The sequence below is a fragment of the Palaemon carinicauda genome, chromosome 34 (assembly GCF_036898095.1).
Source record: "Palaemon carinicauda isolate YSFRI2023 chromosome 34, ASM3689809v2, whole genome shotgun sequence".
Lineage (NCBI taxonomy): Eukaryota > Metazoa > Arthropoda > Malacostraca > Decapoda > Palaemonidae > Palaemon > Palaemon carinicauda.
The window spans coordinates 24,298,998-24,326,298 of NC_090758.1; the positions used below are offsets into that span (position 1 = coordinate 24,298,998).

Sequence of the window (27,301 nt, forward strand, 5' to 3'; positions counted from 1 at the left end):
TCTCAAGTTGAAATATAAGCAGCAAATGTGTTATTTTATTATATCTAAAAAATATGAATACAACAACATATAATAGTAAAGATAATTATGGAATAAATAATCAAAGTCCATATCAATATACTCAACTTCAACAACCACCACAACATCAGATATCACCATTTAATAACAACAACACCACCACCACCGTCAATAACAATCCGGTTCTGATACCACAATCATCTATTCCTTTTGCTGCTACTGTAATTCCGCAAGCACAAGCACAAGCACAAGCACAAGCACAAGCACAAGCACAAGGTAATACTAATAATTATTACCAACAACAACAACAACAACAACAACAACAACAACCTTTTCTAAATCCTAATAATCTACCTACAAATTACGGTAATGGAAAAAATCCACAAAAAGAAAAAATGAACGAAGAAGTTTTGAATACATTAATAGAGAATTTATCTGCTCCCGAATTAAAAAGTTTAACACAAGACTTGGAAAAAACGATAGATTCGCTTAGCGAAGAGTGTATTTTTAGTCATTTACTATTTGAAATTTTTTATAATGGTATAGAATTTGATATAACAATTCAAATTAATCAAATATATACAGATCATTTAAATAGAAAATTAAATGAGCGTCATGAAAGGGTATTTGAAAGCTTTTGTGCGCCTTGTACTTATCTAAAACTTGGTTTGCTATATGAAAATATTGAAAAACCACTTCAACATACATCCTGTAATATGAATCCAACGAGGCATGGGTATGAAAAGTTTAATATGGGTCCATTTATACATGGTCGATCCTTTTTTCGAATAAACTCTAAATTGTATCTATCAGAGAACACTGGTTTTTCTGAAAGCATTGCATTTCCTCCCGGGGTTTTAATATTTCCAAATAGTAAAATCTTAAAGCAAATATTAGCAATGAATCATAATAGAATATGTAATGGAGTTAAAGTCTGTATGATAAATTCTAGCGAAGAACAAATATCAAATGGAAAAGTTATTTCAAGGTTTTTAGCCAGAAATAATACATTAGGATGTGGATATTATGTAATAGATAAAAACGTTAATATAAGAGATTTAAATAAAAGAAAAATTACCCACCAAAAATAAAAATAGTAAAATAGAGAATAACAATATTGGAATAATACCAGAATTAAAAAAGTTTTTAGATGAATATAACAACAAATCTGATGCCGAAAGTGATGTTGATAATACCAGTAGTAGTAGTAGTAGTAGTAGTAGTAGTTCTAAACGCAAACATAAAAGGAAAACAAATCTTGGACCATTTAAAACTAATTCTTATAGTAGCAGTAGTAGTGATGATGATAATAATGATGATGATAATAACAATCCTTATAATTTATATATAAAATCAGTTGATAGTGATGATAATTTTTATATTGATAATATTTTCCAGAACGGAGAACCTTTGAAATATGTTTTACCGCGAGATAATCCTCAAGATCCAAGAGATATTTGTATAAGAATATTCGATTTAAATCCCGTACTTATTTCGTTCATTCGAACCATGATGAATATTCAAGGACAGTCAGATAAAAACCACGAAAGGAGTATAATGACCATTAATGAGGATAAAAGCAACAACACCTTAAAATATTTAAACAAAAAGCCACACTTTCTTTCTAATAACAGGTTATTGTGCCACACATTACATGATATTGTAAGTTTAGCTTTTCTTAATGAAGTACACCAAGAAAATTTAATGGAAATTCCTCCCTTTAATGGGCAGTGCCTTTTAGCTCCATCGAATATTTTGTTTGTAAACAAGCATGGAAATGCAATTATGGTTTCTAATTCTTTGAATCAACCTAGTGATTGTTCTGCATATAATTTTCTCATAAAGCTTATGGATGAATCACATATAAATGATAAATTAATTTCTACTGCTTCAAATACAAATTAGAAACACAATGGAAATGTTCTTAGGGCTAAATTAACACCAAGTACTATTGGTAATATATATAATAATGTGAAAATTGTAGATGAACAAGTTAGTAGTAATAAGTACCACAAAAGTAAAATTTTTCAAAAAGAAAAAGAAAAATATATCGAATTTATAAATAAACATTCTAATATGTTTAATAACATACACAATAAATTGAAAAATTCAGCTGATATATTTGTTAATTACTTCTGTGAATTTAATGATGATTTGAATGAAAAGGTTGAGTTTAAGGATCATGAATTTGCCTTTGACGTTGCTAGGAAATTTTATCCACAATTAGTATTAAATGCAAAAAATAATAAAAAACAATATACTTTAGATTTTTCAGTAAAAAATGGGGAAAGACCAATAATAGACAATTCTATTCCAAACATCGTTTACGTAAAAAACCTAGGTTTTGTTACGTTAACAAATATATGCAATGGAGAGCCCCTAGTTCTAAAAAACTCTGTAGTTTATATTCAAAATTTGTACAACCGATTAACCAAAAATAAAAATGCTCAATATTTAGAAGCACCTGGTATGTGTTCTAAAAAGACAACCAAGGCAATGATAACACACGGTCAAAATGATGATGAGGATGATGATGATGATAATTTTACAATGCATACTAGAGGAGAAATGGTGACTAATATGCCCCTAAAAAATAAACCGTCCGATGATGTAATTAATATGTTTGGCGAAGAATCTGATTTTGATTACCTGGGACATATTCGACGGAAAGATTGTACAGGACCCAGTATCCATGATTACATATCAAAGTATTCTACTGATAATTCGAATAGTTTACGGACATTTTAATGATATTTTGGTTATTTTCAAAATAATAGCATATATAAAGTACATATATATATTTATATATATTAAGTTTATGTTAGATAACTAAAATACTGATTACCTGGTTATTGTGGGTTTCCTCTTTAAATTTTATTATTATTATATAAAAATTTAATTAACAACTTATAAAACTTTTTGGTCACACCTTAAACATAAATTAGCAAAAACTTTTAAACGTTTAAATACAAGTATATATATTATCGTTAATTTTTTTTATTTATTATTATCGGCGACAAAGGAAAGTATTGAGTTATTATACATTTTCTAAACGAATTAAAAAATAATCTATGGAAAAATATAATCTATTCAATAATAGTTTAGAAGGTGGTGTTGAATCTGAAGCAAAACTAACTCGTATCATATTTCAAGAATTATTGAAAAAAATTTTAAACGATGAATCTACAGAAAATTCTACTTTGAAAAATATAACAAAACGCATTTTTGATTGCAATAACATAGACTCTTTATCAAATGTTGATATTTTCAACAACACAAAGAAAATACTTTTACTGAAAAAATATATTGCCGATGATGATTTTAATATAACAACATTTGTTTTTCAGACTTTACGGGAAGTTTTTGATAAGGTTCAGAATGTTCCAATATCAAACTCAAAATACCCACAGATGATTCAAGCAATTGGACATATAAACTGCAATATGAAAGCTATGTTGCATAAAGTATCAGTTTTGAGGGACCAAAATTTGGAAAAATTAACTAAACTTGCTGAATTATTAAATAATAAGAAATCTACAAACACTTTAACAGACGAATTAACACCCAGAGATAATAAAGATTTGATTATTAATATGGTATTTTGTTCGTTGTTTAATATAGGTTTTCATTTTATTACCGATATGTTATTTAAGCAAATGGCTATATCTAATAAAGATAACCACCAGGATTCTACGATACTTGATTTTTTAAGCGAAAAATACTCGGATAATAATGTTCTCTTTACAGGACACCCCCAAATGAAAGTTGATAATAATGTTAATTATCTTCTGGAAAATTGTAATAAAACAAAGATTTCCTCTCTGATAAGGAAATAATAAAAAATCTAGAAAAAAATTAACAACAATAATAACAAAATGGGATATAATAATGTTATTAATGATAATGATGATCAATTTGATATTAAGAATAATAAAAAAAATTAGTAAGGAAAATTATAACCTTAAATTAACAAGTGTTTTTTTATTGAACTCGGTCATGCAAAAAAGTAATGATAACTATACCAAAGAAAAAAAAGAAGAAGAAGAAGGAATTGTTCAAGAAAAGGAGGAACTTCATGATGATAAGATGGACGATAAAATATTTATCAATGAAAATTCCAGTGATGACCAAATAACGGAAAAATATTTTGATAAAGAAATTGGTTGCAGAGACAACGAAAAAAATAACAACGACAATAATACTAGTTATATCATTGAAAATAGCAAAACTTTTATTTCATATAAGCGGGGAGGAGAAGCCACGTATAATGACTTTAGTAATGATACAGAGAAGAAAGAAAACGAAAAAGAGTTTAATGATCACGCACCACAAAAAAACAGTTTTTCCGATGATTATATCCCCATCACCAAAGAATTTGATCATGATAATGCTAACTTTATTATAAAGGATAATTATACATCACCGGAAACTAATTTTTCTGAGGATAATACTACCACTATCAATAATAAGGAAGATGAAGATGATGAAATAAAAAAAGACTCTGACGACGACGAAGTATTTGTCGACGATGATAGTGATAATGCTAACTTTATTATAAAGGATAATTATACATCACAGGAAACTTATTTTTCTGAGGATAATACTACCACTATCAATAATAAGGAAGATGAAGATGATGAAATAAAAAAAGATTCTGACGACGACGAAGTATTTGTCGACGATGATAGTGATAATGCTAACTTTATTATAAAGGATAATTATACATCACGGGAAACTTATTTTTCTGAGGATAGTACTACCACTATCAATAATAAGGAAGATGAAAGAGAAGAAGAAAACTCGGATGATGACGTTGACGATGACGATGACGATGACGATGATGATGATGATGATGATGATGATGATGACGATGACGAAGAATTGGGTGATGATGAAGTATTTATCAACGAAAACAATAGCAACAATAAGAAGAGAAAAGGTAGTTTTGAAATATTTCAATATAAAAGAATCCGTTTAGGAGCCAACTATGAAAATGATGATAATGATAATAATACTAGTATTTTTAAAGAAAAAGATCATTTTAATATACATGAAAATAAATACATGCCAATTGACAATGATAACGAAAATGAATATAAGGAATATCACGATGAAAATGAAAAATTAATCATTAACAAAGAAGGAAATATTGATATTGAAATAAGAAAAGATAAACCCATTTTATCTATAAATCAAAACAAATTTAATTTATCCTAAGAAATATTAACACCTTATAATCAAAGTAATATATTATTTAGATAAAATATATATAAACCAATCCTCGACCTAAATTACATCAAGGGGTAATATATTTGAGTCCTATATAAATCAAAATAGCAACAAACAAAACGAGAAATATTGCTAACATTATTTTATTAAAAGACTTTATGCAAAATAAACATTTATGTAGGCTATCCATTTTAGTAATTTGTAAGCCACCCGTCTGTTGGTTTATTTGTGTTTGGGGTAATATATTTGAGTCCTATATAAATCAAAAGAGCAACAAACAAAACGAGAAATATTGCTAACATTATTTTATTGAAAAACTTTATGCAAAATAAACATTTATGTAGGCTATCCATTTTAGTAATTATGTAACCCACTCGTCTGTTGGTTTATTTATATTTTTATTGTTCCTTTTAAATAGATATTTTTATACAAAAATATTCTTTATCATTATTGATTTAGTTAAAATTACTATAAAATAAATCAAAATATATTTATTAATAAATATATGATTAAAAATCTTTATGTATATATAATATATCATTTTCTCATATCTAATTATTTCCAATCTAACGGACCAATGTATAGAAAACCTTCTATATTATTATTATTGTTACTTTTATTTTTTTTTAAATTCAAGTAAAGCACAAGCTGAATTTCAAACACAACATAATATATCCCCGTTTCATGTATATTTTGGAGATTATATCAATGAAAATGAAAGGCGGTTTATATATTATAAAATCAACTTTAATAAAATATACATGGATATTTTACATGTTAAAGAAAAATGTAATGATGAAAAACTAACTATCTATATATTACCAATAATTCACAAATTTGAAAATTTTTTTGAGGTTATTCATCGACACAAACCTCTTGGTTTATATTACAATAATTTTACTTGTTATACTTATTTTTCCTCGTCGGTTTATAGTTTACCAGATTTATATAATGAGTGGGAAAGATTTATGAAAAGCGCATTTATATTGGATATAGATTTGAATTTAATCTATAAAATGAACAATACTTTAAATGCCATCAAGAAAATAATTACTCGTTCAGAGCCCAATCCATTATCCTACCCCGAGCATCTGCCTTATAAATTGAAACTTCCTACAAACGCCATGCCTTTTCCTATATGGGTAAATGCTTTAAAAAAAGGAAAATATTTTGTAGAGTATGAATTATATAGTTATTACCCACTTTTGATGCCATTATTATTTCCATTGCCTTTACAAAATCCTCCGCCGTATAATACTATGTTCGCTTTACAAAAAAACGAAAATAATTCGTTTTATTTGGCCAAGGCAATATCACCTACTTTCATTCTTTCAAGTATTATAGATTTGGTGGACATAGAAAATTGTAATATAACTAACGGTATATGTTTTTTATGTGGACCCAATAATGTTATCATCAAAGAAAATCAGACGGGTAATTTTACAAATTCTTTTAATGATTTACTTATTCTGCACACGAACTCAAATTTAAAGAATAAGACATTAAATGGTAACTGCAATAATAATTTGTGTTTGGTTATATCTGAAAACATTGAATTGTTTTTCTATAATAAATCTACAACGTGTTCAGTATTTTCATATGAAGATAATTCATCAAAAAAATCTACAACAGAACACGATGTTGTAAATAACAAAGATGTAATTAATACTAAATGTTTTTTTACACAAAACCACAATATATGTTTAATTGTATTAAATGTCATTTTACTTTCAACAATTCTTACTTTCACTATATATTATCAATATTCTAAAAACATGAATAAAAGTTTTAAATATTATACAACCGAATATACAAACAAAGTTGGCAGAGAAAGTATTGTTACTTTTCCCAATGTTCAACAAATAAATGATTTTTCAGAAAAAAATTAGACTTTATATCATTAATTTAATAAATTTCACTGTTCATTATAACATGTTTTCTATTTTTATAAGAAAATCATTTTACAGGGTGCTAGTTAAACCAATATTAAATATTTTTTTGTGGGTTATTCTTATGAAAACTAGGCTTTTTTTTAAATACTTGTTTATCTAAATATTTGTAAATTTATTCATATAAACCCTTATTTTTGTAATTAAAAAGTATTATTTGATGAAATAAAAACATATATATTTTCTGCTTTTTTAACAAAAGCCTAATTTTTTTGTCCTATTAGGTGCTATTTTTTACTTTTTTTTTCTCAAGTTCAATGTCCATTTTATCTAATAAAACTACATTTATATAAAAAAATACATATATTTTAATTTTTGTGTGTGTCTTTTGTGGTTTTTCTGTAAAAAAAAAATTTTGTACTGAAGAATGTTTTTTTTTAGACTATTTTTCTTCAATTTTTTATTTTTTTGTGGATTATTCTTATGAAAACTACGCTTTTTTTAAAAAAAAATACTCGTTAATCTAAATATTTCTTTATATTTATTCATATAAACCCTTATTTTTGTAATTAAAAAGTAGTATTTGATGAAACAAAAACATTTATATATTCTCCTTTTTTAACAAAAGCCTAATTTTTTTGTCCTATTAGGTGCTATTTTTTATTTTTTTTCTCTTGTTCAATGTCCATTTTATCTAATAAAACTACATTTATATTGAAAAATACATATATTTTAATTTTTTGTGTGTGTCTTTTGTGGTTTTTCTGTAGAAGAAATATTAATTTTTTTGTACTGAAGAATGTTTTTTTTTTTATTTTTAGATTATTTTTTTTTTTTTTTTTATTTTTTTGTGGATTATTCTTATGAAAACTAGGCTTTTTTTTTTTTTTTTTTTAAAAATACTTGTTTATCCAAATGTTTTTTTAATTTATTCATATAAACCCTTATTTTTGTAATTAAAAAGTAGTATTTGATGAAACAAAAATATTTATATTTTCTCTTTTTTCAACAAAAGCCTAATTTTTTTGTCATATTAGGTGTTATTTTTTTATTTTTTCCCCACGTTCAATGTCCTTTTTATCTAATGAAACTACATTTATAATAAAAAATACAGATATTTTTTTTGTGTCTTGTGGTTTTTCTGTAAAAAAAATATTAATTTTTTTGTACTAAAGAATGTTTTTTTTTTTTTATTTCTTAGACTATTTTTCTTCAATTTTTTTATATTTTTGTGGATTATTCGTATAAAAACTAAGTTTTTATATAAAAAATACTTGTTTATCTAAATATTTTTTAAATTTATTCATATAAACCCTCATTTTTGTAATTAAAAAGTAGTTTTTGATGAAACAAAAACATTCATATTTTCTATTTTTTCAACTAAAAGCCTGATTTTTTTTGTCATATTAGGTGTTATTTTTAATTTTTTCCCTATGTTCAATGTCCATTTTATCTAATAAAACTACATTTATATAAAAAATACATATATTTTATTTTTTTGTGTGTCTTTTATGGTTTTTCTGTAAAAAATATTAATTTTTTTGTACTAAACAATGTTTTTTTTTATTTAATAGGCTATTTTTCTTAAATTTTTTATATTTTTTGTGGGGTATTCTTATAAAAATTAAGTTTTTATATAAAAAATACTTGTTTATCTAAATATTTTTTTAAGTTATTCATATAATCCCTCATTTTTGTAATTAAAAAGTAGTATTTGATGAAACAAAAACATCTATATTTTCTATTTCTTCAACAAAAACCTAATTTATTTGTCATAACAAATGCTATTTTTTTATTTTTTTCCTGTTGAATGTCCATTTTACCCAATAAAACTACATTTATATCATAAAATACACATATTTTGATTTTTTTAAATATTTTTTCTTATTTTTCAATAGTTTTCTATGTCATATTATTAACTAGAATTCAATATTATGAACCCAAACGGTAATATTATTAACTAAAATGTAATTTTATGAAAAAAGATAATACAAATGTTAACCACAAAGAAATAAAGTTAACCGAAATGGTAATATTATTAACAAAAAAAAGCATGTTATGAACTTCATTAGTAATATTATAAACATTTTTTATTAGTTTTCCAAAGTTTTGTTAATTGATTTTGTTGAAATTTTATTGAAATTTACGCATTTTTTCAATTAAAAAATAATTGTCAGGAATTTGAAAAATTATGAGCAGGTTAATAAAAAAATAGATTGATATCGCCCATGAATATATACTTAAAACAAATAATAATCGTTTTCTATGACAAATAAAAGATTTTTTGCGGTAACTAATGTATTTATTAATAGTATTATAAAAAATAATTTAAGAGTGTTACACAAAAAACATAACCACACAAAATATTATCTTAACTTTTTTGAATTTTGTAAAATTTTAATAACTTTTAAATAATTATTTTATTGTTACTGTTACTCAGTTATATGTAATAGTAGCTGTACTGTACATCTGTATATGTATATAAACCCTAGAATATGAACTGCAATACATCATTAGACTTCTAATTTACGACCAAGTAACATATAGTTGATAGCTAAATATTTTAGTAATGGAGGATAATAATTCTCCGGTTATTGGTATTGACCTGGGAACTACTTATTCGTGTGTTGCTGTTTTTCAAAATGAAAAAGTTGAAATTATTGCTAATGACCAAGGAAATAGAACCACTCCTTCTTATGTTGCATTCAATGACACCGAAAGACTTATTGGGGAAGCGGCAAAAAATCAATGTGCTTTGAATCCAAAAAATACCATTTTCGATGTAAAAAGGTTAATGGGCAGAAATTATATAGACGATTGCGTTCAACGAGTAATTAAAATCTTACCCTATGAAATTATTGACGAAGAGAATGAACCAAAAATACAAGTCGAACATAAAAAAGAGAAAAAGGTGTTAACCCCAGAAGAAGTATCTTCTATGATATTATCAAAAATGAAAAAAATTGCAGAAAATTATTTGGGACAAAATATAAATAAAGCTGTTATTACAGTTCCGGCTTATTTTAACGATTCTCAGTATCAGGCTACTAAAGATGCTGGGACCATCGCTGGACTTGATGTTATTCGAATAATTAATGAACCCACAGCCGCCGCCATCGCTTATGGATTAAATAATGATACAAAAGAACAAAATGTTTTAATATTTGATTTAGGTGGGGGGACTTTTGATGTATCTATATTGAATATTAGTAATGATGGCATTTTTGAAGTTAAATCAACAGCAGGAGATACTCATCTTGGGGGAGAAGATTTTGATAGTATTTTATTAGATTATTTTACGCGAGAATTCAACAAAAATATGAAAAAGATTTAAGCAGTAATAAAAGATCATTAAGACGTCTTCGTTCTGCCTGTGAAACTGCTAAACGAACTTTATCTTCATCTACACAGGCGACAATAGAAATTGATTCATTATATGAGGAAATTGATTTTCATACTACCATTACTCGCGCTAAATTTGAAAATTTGTGTGGGAGTTTATTCAAAAACACTCTAGTGTCAGTTGAAAGGGCGTTAATTGATGCTAAGCTCGATAAGAGTGACATCGATGAAATTGTTTTAGTTGGAGGTTCTACGCGTATTCCAAAAATACAAAACCTCCTTCAAACTTTTTTTAATGAAAATAATTTGAATAAGTCGATTAATCCAGATGATGCTGTAGCCTATGGTGCTGCCATTCAAGCTGCCATTCTCAGTGGAGATAAATCTGATAAGATCAAAGATTTATTATTACTGGATGTGACTCCCCTTTCATTAGGTATTGAAACTGCCGGTAATATTATGACTACCTTGATTAAAAGGAACGCGACAATTCCTACTAGTAAATTTGAAAACTTCACTACGTATAGTGATAACCAAGAATGTGTTAATATTAGAATATATGAAGGAGAAAGAACTAAAACTAAAGATAATAATTATTTGGGGGGTTTCAATTAAATAATATACCCCAGGCACCCAAGGGTATACCTAAAATTAAGGTTACATTTGATATTGATGCTAATGGGATATTAAATGTGTCAGCAAACGAAGAATCTTCCGGCAAATCAGAAAAAAATTACTATAACTAATGACTCGGGAAGATTAAACAAAGAAGAGGTAGATCGAATGATCAAAGAAGCTGAAATGTATGCTGCTCAAGACCGGGAATTAAGAAACGATATAGGAGCTAAATGTAAATTAGAATCATATTGCTTAGAAGTACAAAATAATATTATAAATAATAACAGTAGTAATATAGATATATTTAAATCAAAATTAGAAAGTACTCTCAAGTGGATTGATGAAACCCCCTCTGCTAAACAAAAAGATTATGAAAATAAATTAATAAAAATAAAAAAGGATTATGAACATATACTTGGGGCAAATGAATAAAATTTACATAATAATCAATTCCACCCAACCATTGAAGAAGTTGACTAATAAACAGAGAAGGGTTTTCATAATTTATTAATATAAAATTTTATATATCAAAAAATGAATAATTTCAAAAGTTACCACGAAGGAATAAATACCCCAAGAGATCTTTTAAAATGTAGTTTCCCGTTCTGGATACACCAACAATATTTATTTTCTCATTATTATTTAGATGTCGATAAAGCAGATGTCCCTTTTGATTTAAAATATATAAATGTATATGCCACTGATCGACTATATTATTTACACCACAAAGAATCGCCCTTTTATAAAGATGTAAATGAGTGTGTAATAGTTGGAAGAATGAATGATTTAAAAAGTAAGAAGTTGGTATTGTATTTCTATATGCACGGAGCTACGTGGAATGATGGACTTGAAAACGAAGGGTATATTTTTTGGGCAAGAGACCCTAATTTATTGCTTCAAGTTATTTACATCGAAAATGGGCTGAGGCAAACTGTTTATAATAACCTGAAATTAGATAACACTGGGGTAATGACGCTAAAGCCATATCCTAGAGCAATCCACCATAGATATAAAAGTAACTGCAATCACATTGCCTATCCAGATGAATTTGAAAATGCTATAAAGGGTATTAATTTCAATGTTGAGTTTGATTACATATATAATCCTATTGAAGGTGATGATGATCTAACTCAATTTAAATTTGATGTAGGAAACATTGATAGAGTATATTACTTGAAGAAAGGCGGAAAAGGGGAAGTTGTCATGTATGCGAGAATAGACCCGCGTTTATTTGTATATATATATATATATATATATATATATATATATTAATCAAACCATGAAGACGATGTTTATTTCTAAATTTCGAGAGGCATTTATCAATACTATTGTAATAATGAATCCTGATAATGAAATAAAACAAACCATTGTGGATGCAGTAAACAACGATACTATTTTAATATAAATAATTTTCAAAATAAAAAAAGATGAAGCCCAAAACAATTAATTTTCCTATTGATTTCATATCATCACAAGGTGAAATTCAGTTATTATTTAATTGGAAAATGTTATATAAATTAAAATCTTGTAAAGAATACCCAGCCATTTTTTGTTTCCCCGAATTTTTTACCAATTCTATATTTTCTATTTTAAGATGGTACTCACATGAAAACAATGATAACCTATTATTATTATTAGAAATTAGAAATCAAATTAAAAGATCTTTTGAAATGTTAGAGGTTTTAGTAAACAGAATAATTAACAACAAAAGCTATAAAGATCAGGTTAAGAGTCCCCAACAAATTGAAAAAAAGTTACTGGAAATTGTTTTCTTGACTAAGAAGAATAATAATAACAACAAAAATCCCCAGGATATAGAAAATAAAAAAAACAGAAATTGAACACCTTTTCTTGGAATGGTATTTAGAAAATGAAAGTAGTCAACATAATTACCAACAAATTTTATTCACAAAAAATCTCGAATTCAATAAAGTGAACACACTCAAAGAATTATCCGAAACTTTATATAACACAAGATGTTGTGATACAATAAAAGAGGTTTCATTAATTCCTCCACATTCAATTCACTATGTTAATCAAATAGTTTTTTTCTAACTATTCAAGGTTGCCCCTTGAATTATATGGACCGGCAAGTTGGGGAGGAATATATTGGAATATTTTTCATGCCTTTTCAATAAATGCTGCAAACAATAAAAATTCTAATACTAATTGTTACCAGAGCATTTATATGCATTTATTCACATACTTCCACTTTTGATTCCTTGTCCTATTTGTATAAAACATTATACCATTATTCAACCTAGTAAAATTAAGCCGGCGATATCTATATCACAATATCAAAATTTATATGAAAAAATTCATACAAATATATCTAATGGAAAGTTAATGTGAAATGTTTGAAATAGACAATTATTTGTATGATGTGTACAGTATATTAACTATATATACACACAAAACACAAAAAGTTTTATTATTAATTAGAAAATTAAGGGTGTATGCAATAGTATTCAAAATTTATATGTAGATATTTAATACGTTAAGTTTACAGAGACCCATTATAATTATTTGATTTTCTGATGAATATTTATCAGGTATATTAATAATAACATTATATTTTTTCTTAGATTATTAATTTTTTTCCACGTTTACCAATGATAAATTTATAATAATCTAAATAGCCATAAATTAAGCTATGATGTATTTGTTTTGGGTTGCAATTTTCATTTATGGGCATGATATATGAAGAAAAGGATGAGGTAGATAAAAAGGATGGTGATGGTGTATTATACAAAAATAAAGAATTATTATAATAAATATCAATTGTATTATCATTATTATTATTAATATTATCTTCAGATGAACAAATATTATCCATTTTTTTCAATTAGATTAGTAATCTTGATTTTCAGTTCTCTTATGTGAAAATGTATGTTATTCAGTTCATTTATATTATATTTTATATATTGTCTATGATCACAATTTACTTTTCTAAAACAATTATTATTATTATTATTATTATTATTATTATTATTACTATTATTATTATTATTATTATTATTATTATTATTATTATTATTATTATTATTATTATTATTATAATTGCTGTCGTTGTTGTCATTTTCCTCTCCTATTTTATCATCATCTTTGAGATAATTAGTGTTGTGTTTTAAATTTTCATTTTGGTAATCAACATTAATATAATTATCACCATTACTACTACTACTACTACTACTACTACTACTACTACTACTACTACTACTATTACTACTATTATCATTTACAAAATTTAATTTTAATTTAGTAGTCATGTTTTTTTTGAGAATGTGTGGCTTATCTAAAAAGATTTGCTCTTAGGATTTGAAAAAGAATATATAACAAGGTATATATGTGTGTGTGCATGATATACACACATACACACACACACACACACACATATATATATATATATATATATATATATATATATATATATATATATATATATATATATATATATATATATATATATATATAAAATTTTAAAACGACAATATTTTTTATTAAATAATTAAAAAAAATTACTCAAAGAGAAAATAAAAAAAAAGAAAAAGAAATTCTTCAATCAAAAACGAAATTATTATTTCAAACGAAAAAAATATAAACCCACCAAGATATATATCTGATACCCTTTTAAAGGGATCAACAAACGAAGAAAAGAAAATGATATCTAATAATGAAGCGGAGAACCTAAGAGTTCGAATTGATATTCTGGAAATGAAAATGGATAAATTATTCAGTGTACTAGGTCCCATGAATGGTATAAAAGCCACACCAGTTGCTTCGTTAATATATTCAGATTCAAAAAAATGTCACGATTATGTAACTGCCATTAATAATAATTGGATTGAATATTTTTCATATATGGCATCCAGTAATATAAGTAAAGAACTGAAATTTGAAGATTTTTTTAGAAATATCAATAAATTTATTTTTGAAAATTACTTTTCTAAATATGATATTACAATAAAATCTTTGTTTAATTCACATGAATTAATAGACAAAGAACGTAATATATTGTCGTGGAATAGATACCCAAATACGTGGGAATTAAAGGATGCCAAAAACAAAGAACACATCTCCGCATTTATAAACAAAGATGCAATTTATATATATTATTTTCCAGATGAAATTATAGGAATTTGTAACTATTCGACGACCACTACTACTACTACTACTACTACTACTACTACTACTACTACTACTACTACTACTAATAATAATAATAATAATAATAATAATAATAATAATAACATTGACATACAACTGAAAAATAAATTTTTGTTTCCAGGATTATCTACATCAAATAGCATCGTAGATCCAAATGAAAATAAAGCAATTTATATCAATTTATCAGAAAAAAATAAATTGATTAATACTGATTACCGTTTTGTTGTTTTGGGTGCCGAGAGACCCCTATTCAATACTACAGTAAATATTTCGTGTTTAAGTGCATTGAATGATACTTTATATAAAATAGGACCTACTGTATTAAATATAACTATAGTTATATTTCATGCCATGTTACACTTGAAATGTTTCGCCGAGGAAAATGATTATTGTTATGGACATGATATAAAATTTTTACAACATTTTATTAATTACACCCCCTCAGTATTATTTGGACATCCATTTTTCCCTCCAGTTACTACTGTTATAGACGGAAAAGATGTAATTTCTAAATAAATTTCAACTTTGATAACATGATTCATTTTAGGTCTCATAAAAATTTTGTTAAAAAAATACTTGATTTGCCCATTGACGCATAATATAATATAGAACATATACTTTCAATCAATAATAATTTTTTCAGGGGAGTAGCCCATTGCGATACTGTATTATTGTTATCTGTATTTTGTTTAGAAAATCTGACACAACAATTTCCAATAGATCTAATCATGGAAGAAAAGTCGTTGTTTTCTGCATGGAATTTAGCAGTTAATTCGTGTATTATATTTAGTTTTGCTCTCTGATGGGTGTATCATAACACCAAAATTGTAATCACTACCAAAAAATATAAAATGTAATATAACGTATAATATCATTTTATCAATATTGAATTTAAGGCCACATAATAAACTATATAGATTTGATATAAAAGGCCCACTATATGTGTCACTTTTTTTACTTTTACTTAATGTGGGGGTTACTATAGCTACATTTTTTATTTGCCTTAAAACGAGCATGGCCATTACATCCGTGTCAGATGAAAGTATAACATTTGTTTCATTCCCATAGAATTTCTGAGTAAATTTGATTAGCTCCACTTCTCCTTCTCCTCTTTTAGAATATTCAATATGACAGTTAATTTCTAATGAAAAATTATAGGGATACGATAAAGAAATAAGTTTTTCTTTTGATAAATAAAAAATATATTCATGGAGTTCATTCTTTTCTGATAAAGTCAACAAACTATAATCATCCATTTTTTCTCTTTTTTTCTGTTTTTGATGATTGGAGATGATCCATCCACGGCAAAAAAACAATAAACAGTATCGTTAATGATTTCTTCTTTCCTAAAAGATTCATAGAATGAGCAAATCTGTTCTATATAATATATGATGCTATTAACTACACCAGTTGCATTACATTTTTTTATATCAATTTTATCATCATCTAACAACGCATTTTTGTCTGGTCTTTTAACGTGTGCATGTAAAAATATGGCTCCATCGACACCAATACTATTTAGTTTCCCCCCATTTCCGATATCATCATATTTATCATTAAGATGTTGCGATTGATAATGACTATCATTATTATTTTTATATTTTGTTAGTAAAGATAACCAAGCATTATTATCTTGAATTTTATTTGTAAGAAACGGAACTCCCATTATCTAACTAGTGAAAATGATATACTATATATATATATATATATATATATATATATATATATATATATATATATATATATATATATATATATATATATATGTATATATGTATATATATATATATATATATATATATATATATATATATATATATATATATGTATATATGTATATATATATATATATATATATATATATATATATATATATATATATATATATATATATATATATATATATACATATATACATATATATATATATATATATATATATATATATATATATATATATATATATATATATATATATATATATATATATATATATATATATATATATATATATATGCAATTTAAAGTTTGTAAAGTTTAATATAAAATATAAAAAATGAGAACTGTATCCAAAATGCTCCTATCTGATGCATTATTCGTGTCAATGATATTTTTATCAATGGTGTTATTGGTTATATCTATATTAAAGATTTTGAAAAAAAATTATATTTACATAAGTGACCAACAAATGTTATTTATCGAAATTATAGTGTTAATTGGACTAATACTATTAGAAATAGCTAGTGTATATTTAAAATATTATAATTATAATGATAAATTGAATCAAACAACCTATATTAAAAATAATCTTAATATTGATGATGATATCACTTAATTATGTTTCTACATATTGTACTTTTATTAATTTTTTATCAGAGTTCTTCTTCATCATCATCATCATCGTTATTATTATCGTTTTCCTTTTCTTCGAGTAGGGCAATGTTGGTTCTATCATTTTTTCCTTCTGAAGACGCATTTGCCTTTTCTAATTTAAATTGGTTTTCTTGTTGATCTTTTTGTTGATTTTCAATCTTAGGTATTTGTATTGGAATTTCTTCTTCTTCGTCTTCTTTGGTTTTTTTTTATTTTCCTTTTATTAGCCCTTCTGCTTCTATCAAGCCCACCACCATGATCATCATCTAATAATACTTCTTCTTTTTCAGTTATTTCCATTTTGAGGTCGTCCATAGTATTAAATTGGATTTTATCATTTTTCATATCTACCAATTGTGTTGTTTTTGTTTCTTTTTGTTGTTTATTTTCCTTTTCAATTATAATATTAGTTTTCTTCTTTGGGTGTATTTTTTTCGGGGTCGTGATTTTTTTGTTCTTCTTTATTGATGTATCCCCCTTTTTGATATTTCCTTTTTTTATTTTTTTATTAACACCATCACCTGCACTTTTCATTTTTCTTTCTTTTTTTATGTCTACCGCGTTCTCGTCGTCCAATAATGTATCTTCTTTCTTTATTACCTTTATTTTAGAATCCAATTGGTGGTCCTGGTTATTTTGTGCCGCTACTTGTTTTTCTATTTCATCTTGTACTTTTTGTAGGGGTTTGTTGATATTTTCAGTTTTTGAACTCTCCTCCTTTTTAGAAACAACATTATTATTGCTATTGGTGCCGTCATCGGTATCATTATAAGTTAGCATCGGGAGACTATAAATTAGTGTTAAGGGTGGTAGTGGTAGTGGTGGTGGTGATGGTGGTAATACCCACGACGATGATAATGATGATGGCAAATTACTATTATTTTCTTCTTGATTTGAAATTACCAGAGTAGTATTTTGCTGATTATTATTATCAATGACATTGCTGTTATTTTCAGATTTTATATTCTTTATTGGTATTAGTTTAATTTTCTCGTCTTTTTTTAAAAACAATATTATTATTGCTATTGGTGCTGTCATTAGTATCATTATAAGTTAGCATTGGAGGACTATAAGTTGGTGTTAAGGGTGGTAGTGGTAGTGGTGGTGGTGGTGGTGGTAGTAATACCAACGATGATGATGATGGCAAATTACTATTATTTTCTTCGTGGTTTGAAATTGCTAGAGTAGTAGTATTTTGTTGATCATTATTATCGTTGACAATGTTATTATATGGTGGTAAGTTTGTTATAATTTGTATTGTTGTTGTTGTTGATGATGATTGGAGTGGTGGTGGTATTGGTGGTGGTGGTAAAGATATAAGTTGTTGTTGTTGTTGTGGTAGTGGTAGTGGTGGTGGTAGTGGTAGTGGTAGTGGTAATTGTGAAGTTATTATTGGAGTTGACAGAGATTCTTCTTGGTCTACTTCCATTAGTGTCTCGTTATCATCATTAATATTATTATTATTACTATTATCATCATTATATAATTGTGGTTTATTTGCCCTTAATTGATCTAATCTTGATTCAGTAGGAATGTAATAAGGATTATTGTTATTATTACTACCAAATGTAAACAAGAAAGATGATGATGATGGTGGTAATGGTTGGTTATTACTACCAAATGTAAACAAGGAGGATGATGGTTGGAGTATTTCATTTTCGGGTAATAATGACACTTGTGGATGTTCCATTAATTGTAAATTATTATTATCTTTATTTGAGGGGTTGATTTGGAGGGGGGTGAATGTTCGTCGGATGATGGTTGGATTATTTCATTTTTGGGTAATAATGACACTTGTTGATGTTCCATTAATTGTAAATTATCATCATCTTTATTTGGGGGGGGTTGATTTGAAGGGGAGGTGAATGTTCGTCTTCCATCACCTGCATAGATTTGTTTGCTTCGTGTTTGGTTATTGTCTTATTATCATTACTAGGATTATTATATAAAGGTGTGGTGTTTACACCCAGTTGTTCTAATCTCGATTTAGTAGAGACATCATAATAATCACGGGGTAATTCACTTGGTTGTAAATTATCATTATTACCACTAGTTGTAGGTAAAAAGGATGATGGTTGGATTATTTCTTTTATCGTTTAGGATGGTGGGATCAGTTGTTGTTTTTGTAGTTTTTCTTGGTTCTTTATCAATAGTGAAACTGCTTTGTTGTTTTCGTCACTTTGATTTTTCAGTCCTGAAGTATCTTTACTTCTTATTTTAGCAACCCGGTTTTCTTTTTTTGAAGAGTTATCAAAAATCGCAACTAATTTTTCAATATGATTATTTTTTAATGCTAAAGCATTTTCATATTCCTGAAACAACAAGTCTTCTTCTTTTTTATGTTTAAGAATTATATTATTTTTTTCTTCTATGGCCTTTTCAAGTTTGATATTTTGTTTTGAAATTGTTGATTTTAATTGTTCAATTTCTTCTTCTTGAATTTTTAATTGTTTTAAATGTTTAGTGCACTCTTTTTTAATTTTTTTCATATCGTCATTTGTTTCACGTATGATGTTTTCATTTTCTTTTTGATACTATTCATTTGATTATAAATAATCATCTCTCTCTTTTTTTATTTTTTTTATAATACTTTCATTTTCTCGCTTATCACTTTTCTTGTCTCGTTCACACTTTTCTAATTTATATTCTAACTCGCTAATTAAACTTTTTTGTTCTTGAATTATTTGTTTAAACAAAATTATATCTTTCTCTATATTTTTTATATGTTTTTCGTAATTTGAAATTGTATCTATATTTATACTTTCATGTATTGAGGTGTCTTTTTGCGCTTTGCAATGATTTAACTCTTTGGAAAGTTCCTTTATTTTATTTTTCTCATCTAAATCATTTTTTAGATTTTTTTTTCTTTTTCATAAAGGTTTGCTATTCCAGTCTTAGAGTTTTTTAGTTCTTCTTCTAATAAATATATTTTATTTTCTTTATCAGACAGCAGATTTGTAAATGATAAAATAATTGTGTCACTGTTTTTGTTTTTATCATTATAATCTTCAGTATTTTCTAAATCTGGGTGTAATGTCTCCTCTGTTAATACATTTTTCCAGTATTTATTATTATTTTCGAGTGTATTTTTACACATATTCATCATGTGCTCATTATTCATTAAGACCTCCTTTTCGTGAAGAAGTCTATTTTCTTGTTCCCTTTGTTTATATGAATCAAATTCGCTTAGTAATAAATTATAAGCACGTTCACAAGCATCGTGTGATTGGTTTAACTTTTTAACTAAATCATTCTGTAAAATTTCATATTTATTTTTGTAATTAAGATGTAGGTCTAACCTTTTCTTTTGTATTTGAGTTTCATGCCAATTCCAATTTTCTTCCTTTTTATCGTAAGACAAATAAAAATATTTATAGATGAAGGCAATAACTCTTAATTCTTGTATCCATAATAAATTTCCTACGTTGGTATGTAAATTTGTGCTCATATAACCATTTAAAATTGAAGACAATAGAGATGACCAATTATGTAAAGTATCTTTTCCAATCAACGTATTAGTGTTATTTAATGCTTTTTGAAGTTCATTTTCCATAACATATAAAGTTTGCGAAAGGGAATGGTCAAAATTAGGCGGAAGAAATAAATAAGAACTAGCCTTTGAGTCTTTTTTTAAACAATCTAAAAGATCGTCTACTTTTTGTGATTTGTAAATCATGTCTTTAAATTCTCTGGTACTAATATATTGAACATTACCACACCTTTGCCATTTAGACTGCCACATATAATATAATAAGTGAACAATAGCCGAATGAAAATTACTTTCATTATTCAACTGAAGTTTTAATATTTCATTGATACCTTCGTATTTTTTCTGGTTGATAATGTATGACAAAAGACGATGGAAAAACATTGAATAATATTGAATTGCTTTTCCATAATTTTCATTTTCAATTTCTTCGCATATCATTATAACAGGATCCATTTAAGGATGTATATTTTTTAACATTAAGAAATATAGGAGCACAGTTAATGATATCATCATAAAACAGTTTTGTGGGTGAAATTTATTGTGCGACTTTCATAACTTGATATATAACATCCATATTTTTAAAGCTTGAAATTATTATATCAACAAAATTACTATATTCGGTTATTTGTTTATCGGTATGTTTGCTGAGTTGTGAAGGAATAGACCATTGTTTGGTTGCACTTTCGTGAAAATTTAAACAGCTGGAAATAAAAATTATTTGATATAGGCAATCTAATAAAATCTTGCCTTGATATGTCAAATAATTTTCAGCGTCTGAGATATACGAGCGTAATGCTTTTAACTGAATAATGTCTTCATGTTTACGAATAGTCAGATTTTTTTTAATTGATTTTAAGATTGTAGTAGCAAAGATTTTCGGAAAATTATAATGACGATTAAGTTGTATTCTCGTTAATTGTTCAAGCATTTCAATAATGGTAAATATTATGTCCATATAAAATGCTTTTAAGTTCTCTATAGAATTTGATTTATATTCATCAAACATTTCACAAATTTTCTTAAAACTTATAATGTTTGCATTATAGATGATAGAATTTGAATTATATATGTCTATTACATTTAGAATTTCTTTTTTGTGTGGTGCCCAATTATTAATATTCACAGAAGGAAAATAATTATCGTCATGATTATATTTTATATTTGGTGATATAGGTATGTCATCTTGGTCCCACCAAAAACTATTATGTGGCGATGAAAATTTCGTCAGTGTTTCGTGTGACTTACTATGATAATCTTTGGTAATTTTATTTTTTCGTTTAGGCGTTGATAAAAATAAAGATTCATCGACAAAATCTATTTCATTTTTCTCTTTTGGCTCTTTTTTAATTTGTTTGTGTTATTATTGTCATAATAATGATAATAATCATAATCATTCATAGATTCTTCATAACTATCGGTGCTGGTGCTACTAATACTGCTTACATTGTTTTTATCAACAAAAACATCATTCATTTTTTTACTTAGGTAATATCTTATATAAACTGAAGAAGATCATTACTCTAATAAAACATAACTATCTCATATACAAAAAACAATTGTGATCATGAAAATGTTTTTTTCTGTGGCGATGGTTCATTCAATATACTGTTTAATGAACTTTTGGAGATGGGCACCGATGAGTACTATAAGAAAACCTCCATTTATATCAATCTTCAATCATATTCATAACCCTTCTTGGATGTCAAGAAATCCAATTACTAAAAAAAGTTCCAATCATATCTTAAACTTACCAGAAAATATACGATTTTTTACTATCTGTGGAGTATGTATTGATATCAATTCATGTTATCTAGACTGTAATTTGAATATTGAACTTAATATTTCAAAAAATAATCTATCTGACCCAAACATGAAACAATTTTCTAAGAATCAATTTAAAAAAATTGGGGTAAATAAATGTATGGTGACATATTTATCAAGTGACCCAATTATAAATGATGGTGAAATTACTTGCCTTGTAAAAATAAAAAAAAACAGTATACAGAAAAACTATCATTTAATGTAGTTAAAAAATAAATTTCAAAATTGAAAATTCATATAACATTTCCTCTATAAATGAATCATTATCGTGTCCAAATAGAGACAATAACAAAAATATTATATGGACTATAAATAATAATCACCTCATTTCTTTATTGGAACCAACAATATATATGAAAAAACTGAATAGTCGAGTGAAAATAAAAAATATTACTTGTTCAGTCTATGATATATTTCAATCTTATATTATTAGACAAAAATACTTTACATTAAATGATGAAAATTCTTACATGTTTAATGATAATAATACAACATATAAATATAGTTATGTTTTTACAATAATATGTCAGCTTCTTTTGGTAAATATCCTACAAAAATGAAAATTTATCAATCATTTGTTTTATGTCTTCCTTAGAAAATGTTGCCTGATTCAAATGGGGGGATATGATATTGTAATAGATTCTAGCTCAGAGTCGAATATACTATTTTTTTCTTCTTATAATCTATTAACAAAAGACAAAACGTGCATCGATTGTCCGGAAAATGGACAACAACCTTTCTTTCTAAAGTCTAATCTCGAGAAGAAAATTTTATATGTATTAATAAATAATATAACTCCTAAGATAATATACAACAACAACAACAAGAATAAAACTTTATAGATACTAGAGCCCCCAATTATAATGGAAAGTATTAAAGGAGATATAAACAAAATAACCTCAGGTAATCCACAAATATTGATAAGTGGATTAATTTTTTAGATATATTATCGCCAATTTGATGTTTTGATAGTTCTGGTCGTTTCTCACTTGCACTGTCTATGGAGGATGCGCCTGTGAAGGAAGGATAGAGGAGGAAGCGTCTCTTATGCCTTGTAAAAATAAAAAAAAAATAAAAACAATATACAGAAAAGCTATCATTCAATGTAGTTAAAAAAATAAATTTCAAAATTGAAAATTCATAAAACATTTCCTCTATAAATGAATCATTATCGTGTCCAAATAGAGACAATAACGAAAATATTATATGGACTATAAATAATAATCACCTCATTTCTTCATTGGAACCAACAATATATATGAAAAAACTGAATAGTCAAATGAATATAAAAAATATTACTTGTTCAGTCTATGATATATTTACACCTTATATTATTAAAAAGGATGAAAATTTCTACGTGTTTAATAATAATAATAATAATACAACATATAAATATAGTTATGTTTTTACACTATTATGTCAGCTTCTTTTGGTAAATATCCTACAAAAATGAAAATTAATGAGCAAGTTATTAATTATCTATTATTTCAACATCTCTGTTTTCTTATAATAAATTGCCCTCGGTGGTTGGAATTTTTTCATTATATTTATCGGCCTGTAAAAGTTCATCTTTTTGATCAACAGGATCCTCGGATACGTTTGTTTCCTGAAATTCCTTATTGAAAGTTTCATCAATCATTTGTTTTAAGTCTTCCTTAAAAAATGTTGCATGTTTCAAATAGGGGGGATATGATATTGTAATAGATTCTAGTTTAGAGTCGAATATACTATTTTTTTCTTCTTGTAATCTATTAACAAAATACCAAGCGTACATCGATTGTCCGGAAATATGACCACCCTTCTTACTAAAGTCTAATCTCGAGAAGAAAATTTTATATGTATTAATAGATAATATAACTCCTAAGATAATATACAACAACAACAAGAAGAATAAAACTTTATAGATACTAGAGCCCCCAATTATAATGGAAAGTATTAAAGGAGATATAAACAAAATAACCTCAGGTAATCCACAAATATCAATAAGTGTATCCATTTTTTAAATATATTATTATATCCTTTATAATATCTAGGGTATGGGAAAAAAGAACAATCAATTTGGCTTTTGAAAAAGATGATATTGTACATACACGCATATTTAATCGAAAATGCTTAAAACTATTTCTTGATTAAAAAAAAACAACATTTTTCATTAAATTTTATTTAAATTTGGTTCATTAAAATGAATAAAAAAATAATATATATTTATACATATATACACATAAATTTTGATTACCATCAATATAAGCTGATAGTGATTATATTTATGAATAACAATGAAATTTTAAAAAAACCTGGCGCCGTATATACCAATTTTGAATAAAACAATAACAATGAATGATAAAACGAACACTCCGATAAAATATTTAATACTCAAAGAAAAAAAAATAAACGTACAAAAGAACTAATTTGTTTTAAATGTAAGAGGACAAACAAAAGTGAATATTATTTAGAACAGGCCCCTTCAATTTCAAAAATTTCTGATGAATTGATAGAAATTCATCATTGTTGTAAAAGTTGTAAATTAGAATAATTTTATTTGTGTTGTTATCATAAGTATAATGATATAAATAAAACGACTAAATATAAATACAATTACTTTATTTTTATTAAACAATTATTGTATTTTAGATACGTGGGCATATCCTACCCACGTTCCAGTTTTTTTGGTAACAAAATTATTGAACAATAAATAATTTAAATTAACATTTGTACCACCGATGTTTCTGGATTTTTCTAATTAAATTTCCAAATTGTTATTGATTTAACAATCTAAATCTATTTATAAGTGATATTTGTGTATTTTATTCGTGTTCGGGGGAATAGTTGTTTAAATTGCCAATTAAGTGTGTTTCCTTTTATATGGTGGGGTATTGTGATGATTAAACAAAATAAAAAGAATAAAAAAACCCTCAAGATTACTAACTACTATCAAAATAATGAATACATTGAAATGATAATATTCATCCTCAAATATATATAAAATTGATATATTTTTAGTCTGATTAACTGTAACACAACACGCGGGAATAGTGTTTTCTCAAGAAAGTAATATACATAAAAAAAAAAAATAATGAATGAACGGTTTTTTTATTTTGAAGCATGTCTTTGTTTAAAAGGGCGTTTATTTTTTCTATCATAAATATAATTGTTTGTTATTATTTTATCAATTAATTCTTCAATGGGTTTGTTATCAAAAGTATTCTTATAAGAACCCACGGGCTGAATATCCTTATACATTGTTGAATTTGCTGATATTGATGTGCAATAAAAACACGGACGCATGCAAATAGAGCAAAAATAGCCTTTAAATTCTTCCTAATTTTCAGTAATATCCAGAAGTGGCTTGAAATTATCAATTATATTTACACAAAAATAATCGTGGTATCCATCGGGCCCAGTCACCCAGCCTGGATCAGATACATAACGTATACATTCTTTATAAATAACTCTCCCAGTTCTTTCACAAACACATCCAGAACAAATAATTACATTATCATCAGACCTTTTTTTTATCTTATAAAACTTTTTCACAAAGTCATAATATGTTAATTTTGGAATATCGCTGGTATTGTCATTATTATTATTTTTTGGTTGTAGTGTTTTAGAATAAACTTTCCATCGAATATGAGCATCAACTGTAAATAATATTGCATATGGAAGGGATATAGACTCCGCCTCGAAATTAAAAGTAATAATCAGATTATCGATAAAGTTTTTCCAAGACCTGGGATCTAAATACAATTTATCAAATATCAAACCAAGCCAAACTACACACGGCCTTAATTTTATTTTCAAATGATTGTCGTCTTGATATAGCACACGAAAAAAAAATCCACAATCACATGAAATGTTTACTTTGTGTTCACCATCATAATTTAATGGCCAATGTGTATGAAATTTATCTTCCATTATCAATTTATTCTAAATACTAAGTTCACCAATAACAATAATGGAAAATAAAGTCTTTCTTCATAAAATATATACAAAAAAAGAAAAAAAAAATTATGTATTAGGAACAAGATCTTTTGTAATTATTTCTTGTTCGTCCTCTTCGTGGGTTAAATTGTTGATTACTATAGTATTAACCAAGCCTGAATATAATCCTTTAAAATAATATATATATTTGTAACAAGAATAATATTCATCAAATTTCTTTAATTTACCCAAGGGAAAATGGGGTGTTACTGTAGTGAAATGAAAACAAGGACGCAAACAGTATTTACAATAATAATGACGATAATTATTAATTATATACACAAATATATTGAAATTTTTTTCTGTGCCAAAACACTTAGCTATTGGTAAATCTTCAATGAGTCTCGTGTGAAAATAATCTGTGAATTTGTGCCTC

The 27,301-nt window shown here is 25.9% G+C and overlaps 1 protein-coding gene and 1 pseudogene across 1 annotated transcript; both read left to right on the forward strand.

Annotated features, from left to right (window-relative positions):
• The first annotated feature begins 4,014 nt into the window (after positions 1-4,014).
• LOC137626768 (fibrinogen-binding protein-like) lies at positions 4,015-7,222 on the forward strand. Its single transcript, XM_068357767.1, has 2 exons — positions 4,015-4,957; positions 7,215-7,222. The coding sequence occupies exons 1-2, from the start codon at positions 4,015-4,017 to the stop codon at positions 7,220-7,222; spliced, it is 951 nt and encodes a 316-aa protein (XP_068213868.1).
• Positions 7,223-9,642: 2,420 nt separating this feature from the next.
• Positions 9,643-27,301, forward strand: part of LOC137626769 (heat shock 70 kDa protein-like) — a 49,680-nt pseudogene continuing 32,021 nt past the window's right edge.

Coding starts and splice junctions, on each gene's coding strand:
- LOC137626768 (XM_068357767.1), top strand. CDS start 4,015: ATGCAAAAAAGTAATGATAACTATACCAAAGAAAAAAAAGAAGAAGAA.